At 34.8% G+C, this 25,520-nt stretch overlaps 2 protein-coding genes across 5 annotated transcripts in view; one reads left to right on the top strand and one right to left on the bottom strand.

The window, feature by feature from the left end:
* LOC147071078 (uncharacterized) overlaps positions 1-25,520 on the bottom strand; it is a 330,820-nt gene that overhangs the window by 76,979 nt on the left and 228,321 nt on the right. The window lies entirely within an intron of this gene.
* Positions 13,279-25,386, top strand: LOC147071081 (vitellogenic carboxypeptidase-like). The gene is made up of 7 exons (XM_085948025.1): positions 13,279-13,799; positions 14,997-15,109; positions 16,482-16,652; positions 17,669-17,836; positions 19,005-19,270; positions 21,942-22,070; positions 25,068-25,386. The coding sequence occupies exons 1-7, from the start codon at positions 13,364-13,366 to the stop codon at positions 25,282-25,284; spliced, it is 1,500 nt and encodes a 499-aa protein (XP_085804151.1). The 5' UTR covers positions 13,279-13,363; the 3' UTR covers positions 25,285-25,386.

Genomic DNA, 25,520 nt, shown 5'->3' with positions numbered 1-25,520 from the left:
AAAGCTAGATATAGTGACAAAAGAGTTGTTGTGTATGATCATCGTCTCAAAGGCGGTGATATACTCAATAACGGAGAACAAGAGTTATGGGACTCAGCTACGGCGGCCCATGACCAACAAAGCAAAATATCTACGGATTTTCTCGGTTCTGTAAATATTTTAGATCCTAGGGACAGGTGTAGTCGGGGACAGAATTTTGCGGCGTGTCAAAAGACACTACCATCTGTAACGACTGCAGACCGTCCAAATAGCGTAGTCAGAAGTACGTGGACAATTGTAGGTAGTACGTTGGATGCGTCGGGTGAAGAGAAATTGCCAACTACTGCAATTGCACGTAATAAAAATAGTTTACCTCATAAAGATTTAAATATTAAACTTGATAAAAATGTTAATGATAAGAGTGTATTAAATATTAGTGTTAAATTGATATATATGATTATGATAAGCGTGATATACATATCAGTGATAAGTGTAATATATTTTAAATTAATAGCGGAGAGAGTGTTACTAGTTAAGGCGTGGGGAAGCGCATGGCTTCCACGCTAAGTCCTTTACTAGTATTCGGAGCTGCGGTGCGAAATAGTTTGAGAAGAATCTGGCTAATGAAAGAGCAGACGACCCAGTGGTATCACCTACGCCGCTTTCCAAAGCTACCAACGACAGAGACGAGGGAGTGCACGCCCTGTCAGAACGTCGTATGGATGCGCAGGAATGTGCGCGGGAAGGACTACTGGCGAGTTCAGGAACGGATTCCGAACTTAGCGATGGAGAAGCTGAAGTGGAAAGAATTGTTGACTCGACAATATCTAATGAAGAGAGGATCCTTGGCGAGAGGCTGGATGCGTTGGACGCAGTCTTACAAGACGCCCCCATCAAGATAGCGCCCCCCAAGAGAGAATTTAGGAGAGTGGGACGGTTGGGAGGGCGGCGCCCTGCGAGGACCGACTTCCCGACGCCCGGGAGCAAAGATCAAGGTACTACCTTTGGCGAGTGGCGGGATGCGTTGGACGCTGTCTTACGAGACGCCCCCATCCGGAATGCGCCCCCCAAACGTCAGTATCAGCGTATAGGCCGATCAGATAAGCGTCGCTCAAAGCGATCGCTACCGCCATCGCCTGTAAGCTAAGTCTCTAACTAAACCGAGCTATAAGTCTTCGAGAGGAGCGATAAAGAAATAAGTCTATTATCGAAGCGAGCGATAAGACTTCGAGAGGAGCGATAAAGAAATAAGTCTCTGATCGAAGCGAAAAACAAGTCTTTTCTCGAAGCGAAAGAGAAATAAGTCTTCGGGGAGAGCGAAACGAAGAACATGTTGCTAATTAAGGCGTGGGGAAGTCCGTGACTTTCACGCTAAGTCCTTATTAGTATTCGGAGCTGCGAAACAAACAAGTCTTCGAGAGGAGCGATAAAGAAATAAGTCTATTATCGGAGCAAACCACAAGTCTTCGAGAGGAGCGATAAAGAAATAAGTCTATTATCGGAGCAAACAACAAGTCTTCGAGAGGAGCGATAAAGAAATAAGTCTATTATCGGAGCAAACAACAAGTCTTCGAGAGGAGCGATAAAGAAATAAGTCTATTATCGAAGCAAACCACAAGTCTTCGAGAGGAGCGATAAAGAAATAAGTCTATTATCGGAGCAAACCACAAGTCTTCGAGAGGAGCGATAAAGAAATAAGTCTATTATCGAAGCAAACAAGCCTTTTCTCGAAGCGAGAAAGAAATAAGTCTTCGGGGAGAGCGAAACGAAGAAAGTGTTGCTAATTAGGGCATGGGGAAGTCCTTGACTTCCACGCTAAGCCCCTAATAGTATTCGGAGCTGCGAAATGAAGAGTGTTGCTAATTTAGGCGTGGGGAAGTCTGTGACTTTCACGCTAAGTCCTTATTAGTATTCGGAGTTGCGAAAAATAAGTCTCTTGATTGGGATTGATTTCAAATTCTGTGGAATGTAATATATAGCTAGGAGTATTGAGCGTTAGATTAAATAGGTTTAAATGACCCTATGTAATTTAATATTAAAGGTATTGTCAGGGGAGTCTTCCTGGCATATCATGGTACTATGCCGTATTTTCTAGTAAGCGGGAACGTGATTCGCGACGGGAAGTCGAACTCTACTTCTGTCCATGGGTCGTAAATGAAGCGTCTCCGTGAGTCCTCTTCTTTGCGGTTGTCCCTCGGCAGGAAAAGCAGTAGTCGTCCCATACAGCACTCACCGTCATCAAAATAAAATTTTTAACTTCAGAATTATTGAATTATATAATTTTCTTTTATTAATTAGAATTTTAAGACCTGAATCTGGGCGAATATTAATTACAAAAAGTAAAAGAAAAACTTTGTGTGCATGCGCAGATTTTGTGTATTTTATTTTGAATATGCTTTACTGTTGCTTTATCGCTTTGCATATTACTGAGTCCTGAGGTGTGGCAATGGTGAATTGAGACTAGACATATACAGTTATGTCTTTATTAAGGGTGGGCATTTGACACGAACAAAAACGCCGACCTTCAGTTAGTGTTTATGGCAGAGTATGGTTTAACGACATAACTATACAAATCTAGCCTTGTAGTCAATTCTACTTCTCAATAGCCGTGCGACAATCTCACGACAAGGTACAAACAGAATATATAAGTCCCATGGTCCTAAACTATGGAAGAATCGAGAATGAAATGGTCAAAAAGACTATGAACAGGTAACCACTAGCGTAATCGTTTAGTATTAGGAAGTAAAATGTATGTTGTTTACCTTTTCTTTATAAATGTAATAAAATTTTACGTAGAAAATTTCGCCCCCAAGGATCGAGACTGCTCAAGTGTAATTGGAACACTGTGACCACAGGCCTCGAAATGACACGTCGCGTAGATTTGGCGCGATGTTATTTTGGAAATAATTTCCGGGAAATCTCCATTAAACTTAGAAAATAAGTTATGGGAGAGATTGTTTACGTAAAATTTAGCAAGTACATGTTTCAATAATTTTTATAGCAATAATGGAAATGTATGAAAATTGAAAAAGAAAATTGAATATTTATAAATTTATATACTGTATAATTATGAATAAAGAATTTTAATATTAATTTTATCAGCACAAGGTAGAGGCGAACTACCGTTATAAAAATATTGTAAACGCGTATCTATATCTATAGACGCGTAATTATAATTATAGATTTTGTTAATGCTATAACTCGCTAACTATAATGAATATTGTAAAAGTAACAATTGGAAAAACTTAAGATTCTGGTATAGATGGGTTTCTACCCATAAATAATAATAAATCTTAATCGCGTCTTGGATAAATAAAAGAATCAAATACTGCGACTAAAAACACAAATTGACGCGTGACCTTGAACCTTAACTGAATTCTGTTCGACTAGAATTTACGGCCCAGCTGTGCTAGCTCGCGAGGTAAAAATAGATTCAAGGTTACGTTTAGATTACTATGGAAAGGCCACTATTAAAGACTAAATAAATTTGTAGTCGCTTGTAAATAACATTTTGTTAGGATTAAGCATTTATATATTTAAGTTGAAATGTTAAGTATAATATTATAGTGTTTTCACGTAATAATGTTCGTGCGAAAGGTAAATATCGAATGAAACGTTTTCTGCGGCTCCAAATAGTTTTATTAAAACTTAGTAAAATTCTATTGGCCTAAAAAGGCCAAGAGTGGTGGAAAGGACTAGTACGTGGGTGTCAACCTTTCGTTTTGACATTTTAAGTTTAAAGACTGCCATTCCCTTATTTAGTACCCGAATACTTATTCCGATACCTCGATGGAAAGCTAGAAACTTTCCCCTTCGTTCAAACACGAAAAATCATATAAAATCAACTATTTTGCTTACGTCACCGCTATGGCGTATTTAAGGGACTTGTTCTAGAGGGTGCTTGAAACACCCCTATTGAAACTTTATTTTGTGAAAATAAGGTAGAGTAATTTTAACTCGATTTAATTAGAAGATATCTCTATTAGAAAGTTGCCAGGAACGGGAGATATATGTAAATTTATCCCGTGGGAGAAAGATATACATCTGCTATCCCTTACGGACTGTTTCCTGTTAAACCTCTATCCGAAGGGTATAAAAGGTGACCACTTTTCCCGTAAAATCATTAGTTTCTACACTTCTCACCAGCGATCTCCTACTAAGCAGCAGTCCTTCCGCGGATACGAGACACGGTTCTCAGTAACATTCGTGAAATTTACCTACAATAAGTCCCCATCGACGGGCAAAAAGTAACGCGAATATCTCGTATCTGCCGGTCGTGACGTGTGCCGCAAAACGTAGCGCGAATAACACGTATCTGTCGGTAGTGACGTCGGCCGCTAAAACGTAGCTCGAATACCACGTATCTGTCGATAGTAACGCGCTCGCGGAGTAATTTCATTTTTCATTACTCATCATACGAGGTGACGTAATCGGGATAAATTACGTGATCGGATTTGTTTTATAAAAACAAATTAATAAACTCAGTTTGTAATAATAAATTTTACAAATCTTTTTTCGGAATTATAAAATAAATTTTTGAAACTTTATTAAGTAAACATAATTATAAAAATAAATTTTAGTAAACAAATTCTTAAACATAAAAACAAATTTTAGTAAATAAATTTGTAAACATTAAGTAAACCTTTTGTAAACAAGTCTGTAAACACAAATAAATATTTGTAAATGTACTGTGAACATGAATAAACTTTATAAACAACAATAAAATAATTTCTATTCTTTTTTATAAACCTAATACTGTGTGACCAAAGAATAATTTATATTTTCTTTCTTATGGGAAAATATTTCTCGAATTAAAAATATCCAAAGAATATCGGCGTATACATTCTCTGAATTAGGTGTGACTTTTAGGGAACTCGTGAAAGATTTCACAGAGATCCTATAGTGAACAAATAAATAGTTTGCTGATACTTTAATGAGATTTAATTACGGGAACAATGACAGTTAATCTTATTGTGTGACCGTGAACTCTAGTACCTGAATAAATTCGGCACCACACCAGCTGAGAGTTTTATTCGGGAATTCAAAAGTTGTGATACTACAAAGGAGATCCACCTCTCCTAATTCATCACTAGTCTCCTCAGTGACGGCCCGGTAGCATTATTGAGCTAGCCGTGAGCCGGGTCATGTCAATAGCTTACGGTGACCGGTGCTACGGCGAAATAATAATACGTACAACTTATATTAATTGTAGCCAATTATACAGCGCCGAAAGTCCAGTAGTGAATTTCCAACTTAAAAAAATATGTACCTACTACACAATTGAAATCTCAGACGAGTATAAAGATAAAAATGTTAGCAAGTGAAAAGACATTAAAACTAAAATTTGAAGAAATCCTGACGCCGTCTGTGAGTCAAATATATAAATATGGTCGTCAATATTAATGGAATTTTAAATTATACATCAGCAGGAGTTATTCTGAACAGTTAACACGTTTCCATTATTTTTATTGGTTCAAATTTACAGCAATTTCATACACAAGACAGTATCTAGAATAATTGGTAATTCGTAATCCGGCAAAAATTTAGGTTGGTACGCCTGTCGTGTGAAATACCGAAGTATTTGCGGAGCTCGGTCGAATTGGGATATGCTCGCACAGGCGTATCTATGGTTTTTCCATCAAAATCCTGAAATGTTCTATAAAAACACAAACGTCAAACAAGAATTGAACATAACCTACAATTTTATTAGTTTTGTCAGCCGGACACAGATAATATGTTGCTGTGATGCCACGATAAGAATATAGAATTTTAATTCTACTTGTTTCATATGCATTCAATGCAATTCTCAATTATGTAATTGACGTACTCTATCTCGTTCTAAAAGTTAACACGGCCAAGAGAGGGGGTGTTGAAAGATAGCACTTTTGACAGTTAACTCATTGTGATAATTAACTGCCTGAAAACACGTCGATAACCTATTGAAATAAGGAACAACTTAAAATTTCGATGTGTTGAGTTAATAATGCCATTCAATATAGAAATGTATTCTCTTTATAATTCAGCAAAAAACAAGACATTTTTATTATAAGTTAGAATAACGCTAATACTATCATCGGTTTAATAACGATAGTCGTTTTAAAAGTATTGTACCGATTGTATATACCAGGGTTTCCCAAACTATGTTACGTCGAACCTGAATAGGTGTTCCGCGACCATTTGGAAAGGTTTTATACACTGCAACACATTTAAAGATCTTCTACTAAGTAGAAGTAAAATAAGTAAAACTTAAATAATTAAAGAATCTTCTTCATATTGAAAGGCGAGTGATGATCAATCTCCACTGATGTTTAAGGCCTCAAGTATCTAGGTCATGGCTCCCACAAGGGGGTGGGGGCTGACAGGCCTCTAGCCTGGGCGGCGTGAGAGATCAACCAGCCAAGTGAGATAAACATGCACTAATAGTAAAAAATGTTGCCTGCGGTGCTGTTTCACTTCAAGCATACTAACATTTAATAATATGTGATTTTGTCATACAATTTTTGATTATTGTCGATATTTGACATGTCCATAATTGTGCATATCAACATAAAAGTAGAACAACACCATTTGGAATATGCAACTGTAAATCGTCACATTGCCTTTAACCTGAGCGATAAGTAGGGGGCCCGCTAAAGATCCTAGCGTGGAGCCCGCTTCGGGATGTGGGGCCATGATCTAGGTACAGGCGGAGGACCATCTTTTCTCACACCGTGCGCATGAAAAAGATGGGGTATATTGTTTTTACCTGACCGGCTGACTGAGTCTTGTCAGCTTAACGACAGTTGCCAAAATTGACAGAACGGTTAGCCGCGCTAATAAATAACCTAAAAAATAAACTAAGTGTTCCGTTAAAATGTCCGGGTTAGCGAAGTGTTCGATTGCAGAAAAAGTTTGGGAAACCCTGGTATATACAATGACTGAATCACGAAAAATACCGAATATCGAAAAGACTGTATAATAATTTTCATAAAGAAATTTCCATATTTAGGTAGGTATGTACTGCAAACGTCAACACATTCCGGGAATTAGGAATATATTAAAAACAGTATTTTTTTATTCAAAGAGTAAAAGAAAAATACGTTACAGAAAAATATGCCTTTTCATTTTTCATAAATAAATTGATATATTTTCCAAAACGAAAATAGTCGTGACCTATTCGAAAAGCCTCCGGGCATGTAGTTTTACATGAACGTAATATCAATGCTGGGAAATATCAACATGGCGTATTTTGTTTATTAGGTGAGCATAACGGGTGGATATAAAAATAAGTACCAACCAAATATTTATTTTATACCATCTGAGTCAGCTGGCAACGGCCGGCTGTCTCGCTAGAATGGATATAAGTTCGCGTCCTAACAACGTAGTGGTCGATTTTAGAAGATTTATTATTAAATAAATCTAAGCATTGGCTTGAAGTGTCTGATTAGTTTCTCTAGTATGTATTTAGAATAATAGCATGGGTTTTGCTTTGCCATGTTAGTTTGGCATGTTTTCATTGATTTGATGACATTTAGATTGTTACAGTAAAAGTTATACATTTATTTTTTTTCAATATGGCAATGGATTGGTCAAGTTGTTGAAAATTATTTCTCGCAAAAAGTCGTTTAATGTAACACATACCTACTCTGTGAGGGGTCATGATATGACATGAGCATATTATGCTCTAAATATGAACGAACTGGGTAATTTATTTAAAAAACAGGAATCAAACTACCAAATAAATGAAAAAATAATTACAAGATAAAAAGATTTTTTTATATACAACGTTTTAAAATTTTTTGTTGAATCATATAATATAAACTTGACTTCTTAAACGATCAAAAAAAATGGTACTTGATAGAAATACTGAATAATGAAATGTCATTTCATATTGATTTCCATAGTAACGTACGTATATAGATATTATTTAATAATTTAGTTGCTAGGACCCCCTAGCAACCAATAATGGTATCGAAATAACTTTTCATACAAAACAGAATAAACTGAAAATGAATTAAATTCTAGTTAAATATGGCTAAAAATATTAAAAAAATGTATTGGCATCATGTTCTGATATATTCCAAAAGTTTCAAATGTCTAGCTACTCGGGAAGTTAGTTAAAAATCGATTGCAAGATTTGTACCGGACAAATAAGAATACGACTTAAGAAAAACATTGTAAAAATGAATAGTGCTGTGAATGATTTTAATAATAATTAACAAGCATTTTAATTTATAGAGTCCGGTTTCATCATATTAGGGTTTCATGCAATATGGATCATGCCTCGGTGTTATCAGATTTTATTTACTGATAAGCATAATTTTACACGAGTAGGTGAGTAATAAAAATAATCTGAAAAATTAGCCAAATACATCTCTATATACGAGTATATAAAAATCTCGTGTCACGATGTTTGTGGTCGCACTCCTCCGAAATGGCTCGACCGATTTTTATAATTTTTTTTATGTATATTTTTTAAGTATGAGAATAGGTCAACAAGTATATTTCATACCGCTAGATGATTAGGGTATCTCTATCCAGAAAAAATTTTCTTTTATTTTTTTGACAATTTTTTTTTGTATTTTTTTTATTATTTGACATTAAAAAATACGTATAACCCCAAATTTTTACCCTCCTACCCTTACCTTCCCATTTTTTAATTGCGATTTTATTATTTTTGTATGAACAAATTTAACCGTCGTTCGTATTTCAAACAGAACGAAATTATTTATGTTGTTGAATGACAGATGGCGCTACGTCCGAGAAGAATTCAAGCGAAACGTCGCTCATTTTCACATTTTGACAATTCATTCGGCATATCACAACGCAGTGCGTGCAAAATTTTGTATGATTTATTTTATTTTATCTAATTTTGTGTGCGTGTATTACAGTGCACAATGCCAGCAAGACGCAAGGGGGGCCATTTGGGCCGTCGAACGAATAAAGCAACAAACATGCAAAATAGTAAAGCAGAAAGAACAGACGAACAAATCCAATAAGACAACAAAAACGTGCGTGTGAGCATGTCAGAATTGCGTGCATCTCAATCACAAGAGGCACGAGCTGAACGAAATCAACAACGACAATTGGAACGGAACGTAGTTAACACACGCAGAGCAAATGACCGACAACGCCAACAAGTACATCGAGCATTTACATCCGCTTCGTTCCTTCGCCTCGCATTCGAGTACGAGCCAGATATTGACTATTCCGCTCATCCGAAAGTGCTGATTGGTGCTATGGACAAAGAATGTCCCCATTGTCATGCGCTCAAATTCAAACATGAGTCAGCCGGGATGTGTTGCGCATCAGGAAAATTGCAACTACCAGAAATTGAGATACCACCAGAACCATTGAACGGCTTGCTCATTTGCACGGTTCCAGATTCAAACCTGTTCCTGAAGTCCATTCGCACATTGAATTCATGCTTCCAAATGACTTCGTTCGGAGCAACAGAAATAGTTCACAATACTGCGGCAAATGGTCAACAATTCCATTCTACGTTCAAAATCAAAGGCCAAGTATACCACAAAGTAGGCTCATTGCTGCCAATGCCAAACGAACCACATACATTTTTACAAATCTACTTCATGGGTGGTGAGGACATCAATCGTATGGATGCACGTTGCGGCTACAATAACCTCAATTCGCCTAATGCCAGGCGCATCGTCGGCGAACTGGACGCCCTATTGGATGAGCACAATGAATTATTGAAATTCTTCAAAGCACACATGCACAAATTGCAAAGTGGCAATCACACTATTGTCATCAATCCTGATAAACACCAGCTGGAGGGCACGTGCGTCGATTCAATGCGCCTGTTGTTGCTGGAATCATGGTTGGCGACCGCACATCGACGCGAGAAATCGTGATTCCAAGAAGAAACAATAATCTGGAGTTCATCGCTGACATACACCGTTCATACGACGCTCTCCAATATCCGCTAATTTTCTGTAAGGGACAAGACGGATATTGCATAAACATTTAACAACGAGATCCTGTCACAGGTAATAAATTCATTATGAACATCATTACTCATTTTGAATTGAGAAAATTAATGGTTGGTGTTTTTTTTGTTTTTATCGGCGGTCATCGTCTACAGCGCTCCATTCCCCTTTCTGTCATAGATTCCATCCCCACACACTTACGATACATTCATTATTTTTTATTTAACAACCAAAATATTGACTAGATATAATTTATATGGCAGAACAACGTTTGCCGGATCAGCTAGTAATTTATAGATTTTTTAGATTAAATATAGATAAGAAATATTATAAATTTTATCTAGTTATAATTAACGATTAAATATGAATGATGTAAAATAATTATTTTAAATATTATAAGGGATAGTGTTGAGTTGAATTTAAAGATCTTTGGCGTTCTAAACTGGAAGCAAGTTTGGACAAGCCTGGATGGATGCAGATGATGGAAGTGTCCAAGATTCACATATGATTGTAGTACCGGAAAGAAGGAAATTTTGTTATTTTAAATGGATAGATGCAGATTTTTTTTATAATTTATGATATATAGATATATACAGAGATAGTTAATGCCGCAGGCGAAAAATTAGTCAATTCCGCGGAATATTTATAGGTACTCTAAGAAATTGTGTTTTTCGCTTTCCTTCCTTAATTTGCTGCTCTTAACCAACACATGTTCTTCTCTGGCAAACAACACATAACGTTACTAATGTAGAACAAGAACTTCTTGTCCACAATCCCCTCCAGTGAAGTTAATCGCACTTCCGTTTTCAAATGAGGAACGCCCCCAAATTTATAATTTAATTTTACGCTCCCGTAGTGTACGGATCTATCAAGTTATGTAATTTGAAGCCTTTTATAATAAAAATATGTCTATAATGATCAGGAGTGATGTTAGAATTATTATAAGTAAACTTTTGGTTTATTGCGAAAAAGAAAAAGAGTCGCATCTAAAAGGAAAGCCGATACATTATTTAAACACGCCTCTAGCACGCGTTGCCGCCATGACAGGTACATCACTGAGAAGTCTTTTATATGCGACTATGGCGACTTCCTGTTATCTCCGATTTCTTTTTGTCGGACAGTACAGCTACGCTCATTTCTCTCAAATCTTGACTCCGTGTGGAGCTCTCCATATTAACTTTTTGAAAATATGCTTAAAACAAGTTATATCGTGAATGTTATATTATAGTTCACAAACTGAAGCAACAATGGGATCTATCATTGCGATCGTGCATTAAATTGTATGCAACTATTAATTTCAACAACTATATGATGCACAGTTTAAATACCGATGTAATATAATAGACGTATGTACATTAGACCATTTTTTTTCTAAATATGTTTTTCCGTGAATTTTCTCGTAGTGGTCGACCATTCCACACCCTGCAGCGATGCTGCAATGTAAATCTACGGTACAGAGAAAGAACTGTAGGACGTAGCGCTGGAATAAGGGAAATTTCCAGCCTCGTGTTTGCCTCATGTTCCTGAGATGAACCTTGAAGGGGTTGTACTTAGAAGTCAGTAAATTCCATATATAATTTTATATAGAATACTTCCTACTCATGGAAGTTCAATGTCATCATGTCAAAACAGAAAAATACAAAAATAAATAATTATGAAATGAAACATGTAAACATACTTTTATATAGATGCCTACTTGTTATTAAATACTTTTTCCGATATTACATCTTTACGTATTAATATTATCTTATTTTTATTCCCATGGTTTTAATAATTAATAATAAAACTCAAAATCATTTAAATTTATTACAATATTGTGAAATTATTTTTTATCGAAATAAGATAACCTCTCTACTAACTGGTAACGCAAGTTCGATGCCCCATCCACATTTTTACAAAAAATAATATTGCGTTAACGAGTAATTTTTAAAACCTCCGAATTATACATATTTTTCTAGATATCCTAGAAATTATAGAAAAATAGGATTTCATGGTAATTAGTGAGAAAATATGCATTTTTAAAGGTTTTTATTAAAATTTAAAATTTATCTATTTTAAATGTAATGAACATGACAAATTATAAATTCAAATTCAAAAAAATGTTTACAATGTTGAAATAAAAATTCAGAGTAACATGAGTAAAATAATAAAAAATAAAAGTAGATGGAAGCACACCAAGTAAACTAGGTTGATAAACCCTATCTTAAAACTCAAGACAAAGACCAACATTTGTAGCGTAACTAGCATCCATAATATAACTACTACTGTCCAACAGGGTCTTCTTGGCTACGGGTTAAAACTGTGAACCAACAAGCTCCTCCCATTTTTAACCGCACTCCGATTGAAGCGCCTTCCGGTTAGCGACGAGTTGTCCACGTGTTAAAACTGTGAACTAACGAAGCTCCTCCCACTTTTACTTGCACTAGCGACATCCGGTTATTGCCTAGATCTTCTTGTCGGACTTAGTAAATGTCAGTTTACTATATTATACTGTATTATCTTTTGTTCAGGCTATATGACCAAAAAATCTGGCGAACGCAAACCATGCTAAGCCATCCATGAGAATTCTGATGATATATTAGTGCTATTCTAATTTTATCCACCATTTACATAATGTCTTCACTTTGTCGATTACTGCCCAGAATTTTTAGGTTAAGCTGTATTCGTATTAATCACGAGGATTCTTATACCAGGAAAGTGTCTTCATATGACATGTTTATTTTAACCTTTGATATTAAGGAGAATAATTAACTGTAGTCTCATAATGTATTGTCGAACAAGTAGGTACTTCTTGTTTACGTGTTAAAACTGTGAACTAACAATTCCCTCCAGTGCAGCTAATCGCACTTCAGTTATCAAATGAGGAACACCTCCAAATGTATCATTTCATTTTACGCTCCCGTGGTGAACGGATCTATCAATTTACGTAATTTGAAGCTTTTTATAATAAAAATATATCTAAAACGATAAAGAGTGATATTAAAATTATTATTAGTAAACTTTTGGTTTATTGCATAGTATAAAAAGAGTCGCATCTAAAAGGAGAGCCTATACATCATTTAAACACTCCCCTAGCACGCGTTGCCGCCATAGCAGGTACGTCGCTGATAAGTCTTCTATATGCAACTACAGCGACTTCTTGTTACCGCCGATTTCTTGTTGTCAGACAGTAGATGTGATCACTTTTGTGATGAACTTTTCACGAATGATGTCTCAAATACTTGTGATTTTGTTGAGCATTGAAAAGATAATAATAGCGAACTGTAATTTAGTGATAGAACAGTGTAATTAGGAAGACGAACACGTAAAATAATATACTGAATTAAAATAAACAAATGACGGCATATTATTATGATAGAATGTAATAAATTTTAGTGAATTTGTTACAACCGTATGACAAACATTTTCTCCATACCTAATGGACAAATAAATACTAGTTGTACTTACAATAAATTAAAATGAAACGAAAGTGTAGTGTTAATTATTTAAGTGTTAATAGATTTATTATATTGTTTATGTTACTGAATCTGTTCACAACAGAAGTAAGATGTGATGACGACAATGAAGTCAACGAAGTCAATGAAGCCACCGATAGCAACGTAGGAGAACCGATATTTCTGACACCTCATGTAGACAGTGGTCACTTTGAAGCAGCCAAGACCGCGTCAGAAGTGAATTCCTCGTACTTTCTCGGAGAGAAGAGTCATGCAGGATTCATAACAGTTGACAAAGAGCTGAACTCTAACACGTGGTTCTGGTACTTCCCCGTACAGGGAGGGAAGGTGGAAAATGCACCTCTGATAATATGGCTACAAGGAGGACCTGGCGTGTCTTCACTGTATAGTCTATTCCAAGGCATAGGACCTTTTCGGTATCAAGAAAATACATTAATAAGTGAGTAATTTTTGGTGTAGTAAAAATTGGTTTAAATTATAATGGACTTAAGGGCCCACATGCTCAGCGTAGGTCAAAATGGACCTTTTATGGTATTTTCAGAGCATAACCCTGGACATTCCTTAAACGTTGTAGATAATCTATTTATATAATTTTGAAGCTTTATTACCCTTTATATTTATTTTAAACATTTGATAACTGCATAAAGTATTTTTATTACATAAAATAGTATTCTTTTAAACCTCTCGATCTAATGTTTTAGAATATAGTCATATTTCAGCACATCCATGTGCAATGGTGTTAAGATTTTTTAGGTTTATTAATTTTTAAACGCATTTACAAAACCATTAGTAAAATTAATGTCAACATTATATAGTGACATATTTACGATAAAAAATTATATTTTATAATCTTTTTGATCCCAAATTTGACAAGAATTAGGCATTGTATTATTCAAAAATGGGCACGATTAACACATTTGAAGATAATTCTAAAGATACTGTCTACAACGATATTATCTAAAACGTTGAAGGAATGTCCAGAGTTATGCTCTTAAAATTCCATAAAAGCTTCATTTTGACCCACGCTGAGCATGTGGGCCGTTAAGTTTTGTATTATTTTACTTGAGTCGTTTTTTACGACCCAGGTTTCGCATTTCGGCGTTCAGGCACTATGCGCACTCACCAATGTACCTAAATACATAATGACAACGAATATAGTTACTTATAACTTATATAATAAATTAATACAATAAAGTAGTTTGAAAACTTGATAACCTGCCTATTAAGTCAAGGATCAAATATAAAAATAAAAAAATGAATAGTTCAAGTGTTTGTAAAAAACCGTACCTAATGGTACGTTTATACCTGGATACTTATATCGTGATAATTATGTCTGACACCAAATTCAACTACTGTAAACTCTAGGAGGCGCTAAGACAGTATCGACTAAAAGAGGAATGTAAACAAATATGTTATCGATTTAATTTTCGAGATAATTAAAAGAAAACATTTCACTACTTCCATACTAACAAGGGCATTGTGCTACCATCTGATTTATATGTGCTATGAGCAATGCTTCATAAATTTAATAATTTTAATACTCACCGTGTAGTGATCTTGATTGCAACAATTCGGAAAGATTTAGGATGTGCTATTTCGCAAGCATACCTAAATGTGATTTTTTGCAATTTTCCAGGAAATCCAGATTCTTGGCACTCTCGTCATTCAATTCTATTTATTGACAACCCTATTGGTTCAGGATTTAGCTTCACTGATAAAACAGAAGGATATTGCAACAATCAAACGCAGGTAAGTGCTTCAATTAACTAAATTCGTACTCAATCGGTAAAATTCGTTTATTATGAACTAAATTTTACTAAAAGATATACCTAGTTGTATTTCATAATAGGGTATAGTGAGGTTAACTGGACATGGTAGTTTAACTGGTAATTTAAAATAAAATGTTAGTTTGAATAAAGATTTAATGTAAAAATAAGATTTTTAATATTACAATTAAATTATTAATGCTTTTACTATAGTCTTACACCATAAATACAATATAGCACTAGTCATAAGAGTAAAGATTATCTAGTCATTACTTCGTCAAGTGTCAAAAGTGGTGGTTGAAGTAATTTTCTTCTCGTCGATAATTTTATGTTTAAACAAGCTTTAATGTAATTATTGAAGAAAATTAGTTAATTAATTAGTTAATTAAAATTCTTTGCAAGTTCAAGTAAGTTACAACAGAAAATTTTGGAGTGATCCGTGACGTCGGTTAGTAATTAAAGTAATAAATACTTAATTTAGAATACAAAAACCGATCGCCTGCCGTAACTCAATTTGGAGAGCGCTTATGAGCAGGCATTAAAAAAGCCAGGCCAATTAATAGTTAAATTTGCACGAAAATAGCACGAATTATGGAGCCATTAATAGAGTCAGCATTTACTTGGTAGAACTCCATTTTAAATTATAAAGATTTGTAATTAATTATTCTGTTTATTCGACGAATAATTCGCAAGAATAATGTTACATTATTAAATATTGTAAATTATTCGTTGAATAAAAGAAGTATTTAATTTAAAATTATTAGCAAGTTCAAGGAAGCTACAACACTAAAATATCTTGGAGTGATCCGTGATGTCGGTTAGTAATTAAAGTAATACCTACTTTGATTTAAAATACAAAAGCCGATAGCCAAAAGTTGCTCAATTTAGAAAACGCTTCATAGAGTATTTATTATAAGAGCCATTAGTTAAAATTTGTCGTAATTAGGTATGGCACCTTTAGCATAGTGGTATATGTGCTTGGGCGCGAAACCTGAGAGATGCCGGTTCGATTAATTTTTTCAAAAAGATTTTTATATTGGTTTTAATATATTTTCTCAGAAGTGTTTTCAAAAATTATGTATATACAGATTTAGTTTGTACGTAACATCGTTATCAAGATTACAAAAATAAACGACACGGTGCTGGAATGTGCTGAAAAAGTCCACGACTAGAAATAAGAATAATACCCGCAAATGGAAACTGTACTATTTATAATATAAACCCACTTTCATACTGGTTATTAAATATGGCTTCCGTGAATATTATGAATTCACATGCCTTAAGCCTTAAGGCATTATTACCCATGATAAAAGTGTTAAAAAGTTATTTCAACATATTGTATATTATAATTTCAGATTTCAGTAAACCTGTACGAGTTTCTGCAGCAGTTCTACCAGATATTTCCTGAACTGCAGCCGATCCCGATGTTCCTAGTTGGCCAGTCGTATGCTGGGAAACACATTCCGTATTTTGCATATGAGATTCATACTAGAAATCCAACGGGAAAAATTAAAATAAACTTGCAGGTAACTGATCAATACAACACTTGACTATAATAGGAATCCAATACGCATGTCATATTTTTTAGGATAATCAATTTCAATTTGTGTCATCCGCACTGTCTTATCTTTTTTATGAGTGCCACGGGTCTTCACGTGGCCACAGGCTTTGCGTTTCGTAGAATGCCGAGAGAAGGCTGTTTGACATTCAAATCATCCGGCTCACGATCCTCAATCTATGCAATTTACCTGAATAATTAATATTTTTTCCATTTCTGAGGAGGGAGGGTCCGGACCCGAGAACCCACCCCTTGTGTGCGCGCGAGTACTAAAATGATTAGGGATCAGGGATCATATCGTTAGAATTAATATAAGAATATCAATGATAAACTATTGACGAAATACTGTTCCTATTATGAGTATATTATTATGTTTTATTTATATTATTGTAATAATAAATTTCCATACAAAAATTACAATGCCATAAGCAAAAGGGCAGTTATTTGCCAGTCACTTTTTGAGATAATGTTTTTTCAACTTTTCTTAATAAATTTTTAAATAATGTGGATGAATCATTTGATTTATGATATAAGCAAGAACCAGTATATTTTCAATCGATGCTGTGTTTTTGCTTATGAATCTCGTTATACTGTCTTCTTGTTTAGAATAACTACCTTTTTCGTAAAAAAAAAAACGAAAAACAATATAATATATCGATTTTTATACTGAAATAAATTGTATACTGCTTTTGACTTTAAGTGAAATGATTCAGAATTTCACGTAGAGCATTATCTGTACACTAAGTAAATTTGTGATTTTTGTTGAAAACCTGCTTTGTCCCTTATGTGGGCAGTAAACAGTTAATACCATAAAGTGATTGTCTATTGGTAGTTATCTGGCATATTATATTCTGTCGATCAGTTATATGTCCATTGTAAGAGACAAGTAAAGAGTTTTATAACACAGGTTTACTGTTTTATAATAATTTATTGAGGTTATGACAAAAATAATATTGTTAATCATTTGACTTCGCTGTTTTACAGGGCATGGCCATAGGGAATGGCTGGATCGACCCTCCTAATCTGTATCAAACCAGTGCATTGGCCTTTCAAATCGGCTTGTTAGACATAAGGCAGGAGAGAGAAGTGAGGGTATTGGAAAATGCAGTACGATTAGAGATCGAAGCAGGAAATTGGAAAACAGCATTGCAGGTAAAACAACAATCCTTAAATGCTAAGTTTCCACTCAGATTTGCCAAAGGAAATACCATAAAATATACGCAAAATCAACCGTCGAATTTATTAAAAGAATGTAATTCTCTACATCCATTTCTAAACTCACAAATAATACTAAACTCAGTCGCACAATGAACATAATCTCGACTGGGATTGTCGTAACAGGAAGTGCGCAATGAGATATAATCGCAAAAAGTACAGCCAATGATATGAGCGTAACATGTAAATTGTGCGTAACTATTTTTTTTATTGAACGAATAATTCACAATATTTAATAGTGTAAAATTCTTTTTATTGAACATACATAATTTGAAGACACTTCGACACCCAGCAGGAATCACACCTTCGTCTCTCGGGATTCCCGCCCACGCACATCTAACACAATGCTATACGCATCCAATTGCAACAAATTTTAAGTGATGGTTGTTACAAAAGGATGCCTATAGCATTATGGTCGATGTGCATGGGCGCAAATCCCGAGAGACGCAGGTTCGATTCCTGCTGGGTGTCGTATTTGTTTTCTCTATTGGTTATATATTTTCTCAGAAGTGTTTTCGAATTAAATCGTACGTATTAAATTTCATTGCATCACAGTTCACAGTGAGTGTCGTACTTACTAGAAAGAGACGGCTGTATAGCATTGAGATCAAAAAATGTTTGTTAAGCATTGCAAAAAGCATTTTTTTAAATTTCATTAGACTCAATAAGAACATTCATTTGATATTGATATGAATGACTTGATACTTACGAGCTAACCTACTTTTGAATAATTCAGAATTTCATATAAATATAAACAATATGATTATATTTCTAATTTACTTAGGTACCTACCTTTTTATTCTGTCTTCTCTTTGTTTTCCGGTGGTTTTTATTACGTATTTTTAAGTGTTTTATTAATACTTGAATTTGATCTCAACGTTTCTAAAACAACATCTCACGGTAAACTGTGATACGTACAAATTCCCGGAATCTAATTAAACCTTATTAAAAAAAATCAACCTAAACGCACCTCACGTAAGTGCAGTATCAACATCCGAAGCACAGTTACACAGAAACACAGTTTATCTGGATAATTCAGATTAAGCCCGGATGTACCTATGGCAGTAGAGTCTTGATGAATTATCTATTATAATGAATGTTGTAGGTTCGCCAAGCTATAGTCAGCTATGTGTCAGAGGCGGCCAACCTATCATCGCTATTCAACTACATGTCCGATGAACCCTGCTTTGACGACCCCCCGTATGGAGATTTCATGACCTCCGACGCGATAAGGGACGCCGTGCATGTCGGAAACAGCACGTACCGATGGTTGAGCCTGCATGCCAACATTCACCTGATGGGTGACAACATGGTCAGCGCAAAGCCTTTATTGGAGATTCTGCTGGAACATTATCCAATGCTGATGTACAAGTAAGTGTGAGAATAATCTTTTCGTAATGTATACATTGCAGCAGTGGCGAAGGCTCCCATAGTAGGCGATTATTTGAAGCTTACCTTCTAAGAAAAATAGATAGAAAGTATTTAAATTGAAATAAATAAAAAAATTGCAATTAAATATATCGTAAGAATAAAAAAATAATATTTAAAAAATATAAATGAGAGCCATCTATCGTCAGGATAATTTAGAATGAATAAAAAATAAGTGACAAAGCAGCGCCTCTGGCAGAGTATTGAAATATCGATTCACTCGAGATGATTTTGGCGACCTTGTTATGTGAACTGCGTGTCAAGGGCATCGGCTGGTCTGGTCTTGTTCATACGAATCTATAAGCTTATAAGGCAAAGCCTATCTCCGGATATATTTAGTGTCGATGACTGCCGCTTTATTCAAATAATAATTAATAATGCGATAATAATAAAAAAAATCTATGGGTTCAATCACGTCATATAAAGATAGAATATGTTTAAAAATATTAATAATTTAATCTCGTGATTATTATTTATCAGTTAATTAAGTCCTAGACTAACATATATATTATTTTTTTGTTTAGTTGTTTGTCATTTTGAGCTGTTGATACCGCTATATTTACCGATGATATATTTTTAGGCGTATGTTACGTGTAGGTATAGGACAGTACACAATTTATAATATTCATTGCTCAATTCTATATCGTCAGTGAGCTATTATACCCAGCGGGTTTTGGGGCATCCAGGTCATTTAGTGCCCTATTGGGACCACTGTGTGACGGAGGCTGTCCAGTGGTTGTCCACTCACCTTAAGGCATGCCAGCTCATTGCCATCTCATCTTCTCACCGACCTTTATCACATTGCGTACTCATGTCTGCTTCCTAATACATTGATCTTTTTTATAGGGTCCGCGTTATTCCATGTTTCACACGCATTCGTGAGCACTGATAGCACACATTGATTGAAAACTTTACGCTTAAGACACAATGAGACGTCACTTTTGAAGATACTATTCTGGCGCCTAAATACACCACATGTCGGTTTGGTTTTGCAATGTCGTCATTCACACCACTGACAATTGACAAAATCTCTTCTGATAATAATATTCTCTAAGCTGTGTTAATTTGATCAATAATTAATAGTAGTCCAGTAGTTTTTTTTAAGTTTTTTAAACTAAATAATACAAGATAAAAAGAACTTTTTATATACAACGTTTTAAAATTTTCGGTTCAATTATTACGCTCAATGCGCTCAAACTTGTACTTGATAATATGAAGTAAATAAAAAAAAAACAAAGAAACAAATATAGAATACTGAAATGTCATTTTGATTTCCATAGGAACGCACGTATATATTAATAATTTAGTTGCTAGGACCACCCACTTTGCAACCATTAATAGTGGATTAGATTACGGATTTCTTCCGAAATAACTTTTCATACAAAAGAGAATTAACTGAAAATGAATTCAATTCTACTTAAAGATTGCTAAAAGTATTAAAAGAATGCATTGGCATCGTGTTCTGATATATTCTAAAAGTTTCAAATGTCTAGCTAGTCGGGAAGTTAGTTAAAAATCGATTGCAAGATTTGTACTGGATAAACAACCACCGGACAAATAAGAAAAAGAGCTAATAAAAACGTTGTAAAAACGCATACACACATATATTATTATATTTAGATATCATGCTTTCATGGAAATAGTCAAATCAAAATTTAAATATTTCCAAATAACAGACAGCTTTCAACTTTATTATACGTAGTATAAATAGATTGTATTAACATTTTTCAGGGTTTTACCTTTCATTGTATGTATATGTATATTTCTTTATTAACAAGAGGTTTAAAAGAATACTATTTTCTGTAATAAAAATACTTTATGCAGTCATCAAATGTTTAAAATAAATATAAATGATAATAAGGCTTCAAAATTATATAAATAGATTATCTACAACGTTTAAGGAATGTCCAGGGTGATGCTCTGAAAATACCATAAAAGCTCTATGTTGACCTACGCTGAGCATGTGGGCCCTTAAACAAATATAATATAGTATATTATAATATATCCTAATAATTAATGGCCTCGGAGTCGTATTTTGGTTGTGCCCGGTTTGGATTCAAATTAATAATGTACTTACAATGCTTAAAATGAATGCTCAAGAGCATGAAACCTTTTCAACACTGGGAAAGCAATCATAATGTAATAGCTTAAGTACAATATCGACTGCTTTATCTGCAAACCGGCTAACTCCACTTGGGCAAGTTGTTCCGGAAGGAGAAAAAACTTAATAATTTAACTAACGAGCGGTATTTAACAATTCCAAAAATGCACTTGTTTTTACAAATAAGCTGCACTTTGAATAAATTTAATTATTAATACATTATTTTAGCTTGCCATTTATATACAATAAAATATATATAAAGAGCGGAGTTGTTCCATTTATGATATTGGAAATTTGGCACCTGCAGTTGGCTGTTTTTTTTGTGAAGAACGATAACGCATTTATTTATAGGTTTAGGAATTTGAAATTTTGTGTGAGCATAGAAAACATGCTTTATAACAAAATCTCATTTTTGGTCAAAAGTGCAGTTAGCTGGTTTGCAGATTAAACAGACGATATTTAAAAATATTGTGTTTGATTAATTGTTGCAATTAAGTTTTCTTCTATTTCAAGTGGACAACTGGATCTAGTAGTCGCGTATCCTAATTTGGAGAAAATATACAACAGCCTTAACTGGACGGGTGCTGAAAATTACAGAAACGCAAAGAGAGCGCCTTGGCTATACGACGGAAAACTTGTGGGGTAATATGATTTTTCTTTCTATAAAATACATATGTTAATTCTTGACTGGTGGCTTCGCTGGCAAGCTATTTGAGCTTGGCCTTGTTACCAATTCAACATGTCCATGTGGCGGATAAATACAGGATGCAAACCACATCCTCTGGGAATGTCCTAAAATGTGTACTGAAAGGAAAAAGCTCGGTTCAACCAGCTGTTGGGCGCATCGGACCGCCCGACCTGGTCGCCACAAAGGCTAATTTTATTGCATTTAGAAAATTTGCGGCGTCATACTGCCAACGTGAAGATCTCTTCACTTAGAATGTCGGCAGTTTTGTAATAGCTTTAATTTGTTACAATTTTTAATATTGCCGCTACGTGTTCATCTCTTCCATGGGTACCTTTACTTAACTCATTTAGTGCTGACACCGCGACTGGCGCGTTTGCGTTACCTGGCCATTAGATATAATTAACATGCTATTTAAATGTGGTAATTAAAAGTTAATTAGGAAGTCAGCAGTGATTTTGTTATAGTCATGTTAATTCAGTCAAAGCACATTTGAGTGCATGGCTACCTTAGTCTTAGGTAACTGCACCTGAGATATTCCCAGTCATAAAAAAAAATGATGCTTCATATCCAAAGACCGGGTGTGGTTTGGTGGGGCTATTAACTTCAATGGTTATATTGTGATTGGTAATACATAATATACCAATGATTTTACTTTCGTATGCTTTTAAACGTTATATTATACTGTGGCGATTTGACTAAGAAATGTCTTTCAAAGTTGTGCAATTGTGAATACTGAATAGCGTATAATAAAATATGTAGGATTTTTCGTTTTTCTTCTAATAAGAGTTGTGAGTTTAACACAAATTTGTTCTTACATAAGTTTATTCCACGTGTACGCTAACTATTCGATTCTAAGTACAATATATCAGAAGGAATATAAAACAAAAATAAAAATATTGAGATCAACGCGACAGCAAGGATCTGAGGAAGAATTTACACGCCTTTAAGGCACCTGAATGATTGTTTTATGCCGATTCATTCTTTACCATTCTCTTAATCCTCAGAACCCAAGCTTCGAGTTAATATACGCGAAATCGATTAAGGCCATGCATTAGTTGAGGCACGGTCTAAAAAGATCGTCGCTAGGCGATGCGCGGATTGCGGGTGGCGGGTGAAAATGACGCCTGTCAAACGAAATATTAATTGTCATATAAATCCAACATACGTCCATTTTATGTTCTGTTTATTGTTCTATTAGTAACAATAATAATATATTCATTGACATGTTTTCTTTTTAAAGTAAATGGGTAACGTTTTTAGTCATCTTTACACGATTTTAGAATTAATTGACCCGTCGCCATCACGCAGCAAAGTGACGTGTTCCTGGGTCAACATTCTCTCAGTGAATGGCAGCGAGTCCAAAATTTCGTCGCGCGTACAGTTGAAAATTATTTGGCGTTTCACTGATGCGTCACCTTAAACAGAGCAAAATAAATTAGATAATGCAAATTATACTCCATCAAGCCAGCGAGCATAGATATATTTCGAGGATGAACTATTAAATCCATTGATGTTGATAACAAAATTGAATTTATAATATTCATTCATTCCGACCATGTCCGATCCTAATAGGATCATAATATATGGGCTTCCACAGAGTGGAGGTTTGTATTGACAGATTTTGTCTTTACGAGAAATCGATGTCAGCCATTTGCTCAACCTATTAGATACATACTCTGACTCATATACAAATTGAAAAACAATATGAGTCAACTTGCCATACACAGGGTTCGAACTCGGCGCTATTGGGTATATAGGAATTTACGTAGAAGAGACAAAATACTATGTTAAGCACAAAATTAGTATAGATTGTCAATTTCTGTAAATAATTTAATTTACCTGAATGATATATGGCATGCAATATTATATAAAATAATATACAGATATTACAATGGCTCGGAGAGATATTACGGTTTTATTAAATCAGAGCTTTCAATAAATACATAATTATATTTACAGTAGGTTTATAGATCATTGATGATTTTATAAAACTATGCAGATCAATTATAATTCGTTCCGGATAAATGTTTGTAATCAAAAGTATTCCAATATCAAATTTTCATCGCTCGCACTGCTACAACCTAACGCTCCTTTCACATTATACGGTTTTGACCGTACGGCAAAAATCGAACGGCGACATTCTTTTAGTAGCGTGGCCTTTTTCACATTACACGGCGACAGTTAAAAACCGAAGCGGCGCCGTATAGCAGCCGTCCATTTTTACTGTATTCACGGCGCCTGGACGATCACCGATGACTCGGTGGTGTACGTGACCTAATGCACATTTTCACATTCTTCTTCTTATTGTGCCATCCCCTAGCGGAGGTCGGCCACCATCAAGGCGATCTTATCTTTGTCGTCTGGTACCCGTAACAGTTCAGTGGAGCTGCACTCGTACCAATCACGGAGGTTCTTAAGCCACGAAATGCGGCGCCGTCCTCTGCTACGCTTCTCATTGATTTTTCCTTGAATGACAAGTTGGGGAATGCTGTATTTTTGTCCTATCATGTGTAAATTTTCACATTATACGGTTTTAAGCATACGATCAGCACAATATTCAACTACAAACTGAGCTTGTGATGGAAAAAAATCGTACATAAACCGTATAGTATGAAAAGAGCGTGAACTTGTTGCCAATTTGGATTTTTTCCGTTCTATTTTTTTTTCGTACGGTTAAAACCGTATAGTATGAAATGAAGGTTACGTGGGTGGAGCTTTTCTATAAAATTTTCCTCGTGTCGCAAGACCTCGCGCGCTTAAAGTTTTAACTAAGCTTAACAAGTCTTAACAATTTTATTTAAAAAAGTGCACATCTTGCAAAATATTCGTTGATCAAGTTACTCGCAATGGAGTTTACTGTATTATGAAACAAGACAAACCTCACGCTAAAATTCGATGGTATTTTTTCATAAAAAAAACAGTTTTAACATAATCTGTACGTCTTTGTCTAGATATGAAAAGCACGCAGGGAAGTTGCACGAGGTCATGTTCCGTAACGCCGGACACTGTGTGGCCATGGAGAAACCGGAGCTGCTCAACGTGAAGATCGCCGAGTTCACCTACGCCAATAGTCACTTTATTAAATCGAATGAAATCGAAGATACTGTCGTTGATGAGAACGAAAATTCTATCGACTCCGGAACACCAGGGTCGGACAGAAGAAGATGAAGTCTTAAAATTAATATTAAAAAAAAAATCATTAAAATTACTATACCTAGAATGTTATTTATTTTCTTATAATATCATTTCTAAAATAAAATACCGATCAAATACTTGTTCCAACTATTCACAAGATTCTGAAACTGTGGTCCGGTACGTACTCTTTTCCCATTAGAGAAGTGCTGTGGGTCTGAGTAATTAAAACATGGCTGCAATAATTATTCAAAAATCCTGTATTTATTGTA

Source organism: Rhyacophila brunnea, unplaced genomic scaffold (genome assembly GCF_057557595.1).
Source record: "Rhyacophila brunnea isolate RB1 unplaced genomic scaffold, BYU_Rbru_1.0 scaffold_20, whole genome shotgun sequence".
In the NCBI taxonomy this organism is placed as follows: domain Eukaryota; kingdom Metazoa; phylum Arthropoda; class Insecta; order Trichoptera; family Rhyacophilidae; genus Rhyacophila; species Rhyacophila brunnea.
Note: the sequence above shows the minus strand (reverse complement) of the source record. Positions and strands in the feature narration are given on the sequence as shown.

Bases quoted from the DNA above. Each gene is read 5' to 3' on its own strand.
- LOC147071081 (XM_085948025.1), top strand. From the start codon at position 13,364: ATGAAACGAAAGTGTAGTGTTAATTATTTAAGTGTTAATAGATTTATT. The intron at 17,837-19,004 runs GTAAAACAACAA...TGAATGTTGTAG, and splicing joins ATTGGAAAACAGCATTGCAG to GTTCGCCAAGCTATAGTCAG. The intron at 19,271-21,941 runs GTAAGTGTGAGA...TTCTATTTCAAG, and splicing joins TATCCAATGCTGATGTACAA to TGGACAACTGGATCTAGTAG.